At 39.3% G+C, this 3,923-nt stretch overlaps 1 protein-coding gene across 1 annotated transcript in view; it reads right to left on the reverse strand.

Moving 5' to 3' along the window:
- Positions 1–972: 972 nt before the first annotated feature.
- LOC109536494 (homeobox protein unplugged) overlaps positions 973–3,923 on the reverse strand; it is a 5,121-nt gene continuing 2,170 nt past the window's right edge. The window contains exons 2-3 of the mRNA XM_019902732.2: positions 2,550–2,761; positions 973–2,481 (exon numbers count right to left, since the gene is read on the reverse strand). Coding sequence (XP_019758291.1) covers positions 2,185–2,481; positions 2,550–2,761 — 509 coding nt within the window. The 3' untranslated portion in view covers positions 973–2,184. The remainder of the gene's footprint in view (positions 2,482–2,549; positions 2,762–3,923) is intronic.

The following is a 3,923-nucleotide window of genomic DNA, read 5'->3' on the forward strand; positions in this document are numbered from 1 at the left end:
TTCGTTTTGGCATCGTTGGATAGAGAATTGATGAATCCGCCCTTGGTGAGTTGATACACTAATTCTTTGCGCAAAAAATATTTCCGGCTCTCGTCCTGCATACATAATAAATGAGCAACTAACCCAAATAGACGAGCAATAAAAACAATCTAAAAAACGCCGTTCTCAGCCAATATAAGGCCCCCTATGAGGTCCAAAATAATGGAAATTGATCAGATGGAGTCCCGGCCGTGGGACAAAATGCATGATATATGGGCCGGCTCCTCCCACAGGACAATTTGCTAACGTTATTGCTGGACTAATGGGCCCATTGTGCCCGACTTTGCACTGTTTACTCCGGAAACTTATTTTGACGAAACGTGACCGCAGTTATCTTTGTTATGGCAGTGACGTCCTGCTGTAATCAATGAAACGGAATATTATTTCTCCCTTCAGGCTTCGCTCTTTTATTATTCGGTTCTTCAGACAATCGGGCAAAAAGTGGCTGTTTTAAGTGGTTCTGAGAACATCGAAGTGAAGGAAGCAGTCACAAAACAACTGCTTTTCGTCCGAACCAATTTCTTCTCAGCACTCTGAAGGTTTCAGGTGGAAAAAATCACGTTTGTCGGGTCAAAACGTGTAATTTCTCATCGTTGAAGCTTGTTGTTAAAGAAAAGCTTCCAGGTTTTGAAAACTCCCAAATTACGAAAAACCACCGGAAAACTTTCCAATGGTCTTATTTGCCAGGTTCTGCTGCGTGTTTCTTTAAAGCTCATCACACTCTTAAACCTTGCTTATGGGTTTTGGCTGTAATTTTTTCAGATGAATCAATTTTCTGGTAATTTTTGCCAAAAAACCCATTTTATTGGCCAATAAATCGGGGAAAACTGCCTTAAGAGAAAGTTGAATGCAATTTTTGGAAAATCGTCACACTCTGCTTGCCCGATTTTTCGCAAAGTGCGTTTGCGTTCGCCAATCACAAAAACACCAAAGTTTCACTGTCAATGCAACTTTATTAGTCTACAATAATTATTGCTATTATTCATCAAATGTACAAACAACCTAAGGGTGATTCTTCGAAAAATATTCATCTGGTTCGGTTTTGGTTGGTTCCAAGCAACGAATCCTAATGCGAACTGTTTATCTACATGTTTGAGGGAGTAATGATTGTTTGCATATGACTGAGAGTTTACATTAAGAAAATGCCCTTAAACGATAAATGCTTACACGCTATGACTATTGCACCATATTCTATTTACATTGTTTATAAACACTCTGTTTTGAAAATTAAGAGAAATTTAGATTTTCGTTTAAAAGAGAAGAGAGAGGTTGCGTAGCTTCAATCAAATTTGCCATTTAAATCTAGCATGAACTTTTTTTGCTGATTATTGGGAAAGTTTCTAGAACTTTGCACATTGGATCCAGTCAAAACTAGAAAAACTTGATCCGACGGAGTTCATGCAAGTTTCCGCCTTAAAACGTCTAATGCCAGAATTTCTCATTTTCAGCACCCGGTGGCTGCTTGTCTTCACTTAAACATACAGAATGTTCAAACCTATTAGACATCAAAAGGCCTTTAAAATTGAAACACTTTAAGGCAAATGCCGAGAGTTTTTGTAGCGCTGTAGTTGGAAAGTTATTAATCACCCAAATTTAAGTTAGATTGATTTTAAAAATTCAATTATTTGACCGAAAATGTAGAATGTTGCTGCTGGTTTTGGCAGTAAGACATCAGGAAACTTTTGGATAATTAATCAACTCGCTGCTAGTCACTTGCTGACAAATCAGTCAAACCACATCCGCATATTAAAATGTTTCGTTATTGATTGCGTTAATAATAATAAGAAATTCTAGTTCAAAAGAACAAGGGGTTGTTGAAACGCGGAAAGCTTTGCAATTTAATAGGAATTTGGTCATTAAAACATGAAGGAACTTCGGGATCAACTGGCTTTAAAAGAAGCATCATAAAATTGGCCTGAAATTCCGACTAAAAACCTCTCCCTTCATCTGTTTCACACACAAAATTGCCGGATCTCAATCTAAAACACCTTTTCGCACTGACCGGAAAATGTATTGATCAACCGATTTTGAAATGCTCCTATAATTTGATTTTTCCGTTTTAAAAATATCGATCACATCAGTTGTGCACACACCTTCGGTATTCACATTATGTACAGTCGCTCACTCACTCACTAACCGAAGATTCTAATGCGGCGGTGACTGATGATGGGGATGGGGATGGGGATGGGGATGGAACCCGTGCAGGTCCAGGCCAACCCTTAAAGCGGCATGACTGGCCAGCACCCTTCCAGCCAAATCACCCAGAGCCCTTTCCAGCTGTTGGTGCTGGCTTCGCACTGCAAATCGATTCACATGCACAGGAATCGGCACCACTAGTTTGCTCTTTTGCTGCGATCCTTTGGTACCTTGATGGGGACCGGTTCCCAGGCCTGCTTTCACTCTTTTCCATTTGGCTCGTCTGTTTTGGAACCAGATTTTCACCTGGGGGGGAAAACCAATGGAAATTTAATATTAACCTGCCCTGTCTGGCTTCACAGACGCTCACTCACTTGAACTTCACTCAATCTAAGAGCAGATGCGATCTGACTTCGCTCGGTTAGGGACAGGTACTTTTTCGCATGAAATTCTCGCTCCAGCTCCAGAAGTTGCTCACTGGTAAATGCGGTTCTTCGACGTCTGGCCTTGGCTGATCCTGGTCCATCTGCTTGGCCACCGTCTGAGTTTTGGTTGTCTTCAGCGTCTTCGTCATCCAAGTCTGAGCCTGCGGCAAAAATTTTCATTGATCGTGTTCTTTTTTCAGTTCAATTTTTTCAATTTCAATTCATTCATTGTTTTCTAGGGCGATTGCTCGAGGTTAATTAAGTACTTATCAAACCATCTCAGGATAACCCAAGTGAGCCCCAACGAAGCTAAAAAACCCAAATGAAGAGTTCTATTTGTAAAAGAGTTAAAAAAAAACGCATCAAAATAAAGTTCAATTGTGTGCAAAATACTGCAACATTTGACAATGAAAATGAAAATATTTAGCCCCAAAAAACCATCTTAGCCTCGTACTGTGACGCTTTTATAGTAAAAGTTTACATTTTAAACCTTTGCTATTTTGTATCTCCCAAATTATCCCCTTTTGGGCAACAAATTTCGCCCTGAGGAGTGTGTAGGAGGATTTTTGCGTCCCTGTTATACACTCGGTATATAAACTGATATCTGCGCCCCCAAATTCGAGCAAACTTTTCCTAATTAATATTTAATCGGATTAGTGGATGAACAAACGCAATAATCAAATTACAAACCGACGAATCTCAATTACATCGCTTAACGATGGGAGTGGAGGCCGGACGAACAAGAACACAAATTATCGGCTTGAAAAAACACTTAATGGGGACTTTGGGAACTAATGAATTGGAACTGAATTACGTACGTAAACGATGCTTGGGGGACTTTGCCATTTGAGGGGGCGAGTTTCAAGTGGCTTTTTAATAAAACATTAGCCGCAAAGCGATCTTATGAATATTGGCATCATAAAGGGAGGATTTTACTGTAAAATTGTCTTTTCCGCAACTGCTTCCTGTTGGTTTGTTTCAATTGTCTACAACAACAGCATCCTTGAACTATGTATTGTTTGAGCACATTCCCACGAAAGCCCAGATAAATCGCAAAACAATTACGCATCTTAATCTAATCACTAATGTTGTTTTCAGGATATAGCGGAAGTGTCGGTTTAGTTGATTGAATTGCTCGCATTTAACGCATTCAGATATATTTGTGGTTGTAAAGTTCCTTTAAGCTTTCGTAGATTGTACAGCGTGCTTTTGTATTAAATATTTAAAATTCTATATTGTTGAGGCGGATTCATTTTTTACAAACTTCTTTTTGGGTATTTCGCCTCAAAAATTTTTGTCTTTAAAAAAGACAGAATTTCCTCA

Source organism: Dendroctonus ponderosae, unplaced genomic scaffold (genome assembly GCF_020466585.1).
Source record: "Dendroctonus ponderosae isolate FM_Combo_2020 unplaced genomic scaffold, Dpon_F_20191213v2 Dpon_F_20191213_6, whole genome shotgun sequence".
In the NCBI taxonomy this organism is placed as follows: Eukaryota; Metazoa; Arthropoda; class Insecta; order Coleoptera; family Curculionidae; genus Dendroctonus; species Dendroctonus ponderosae.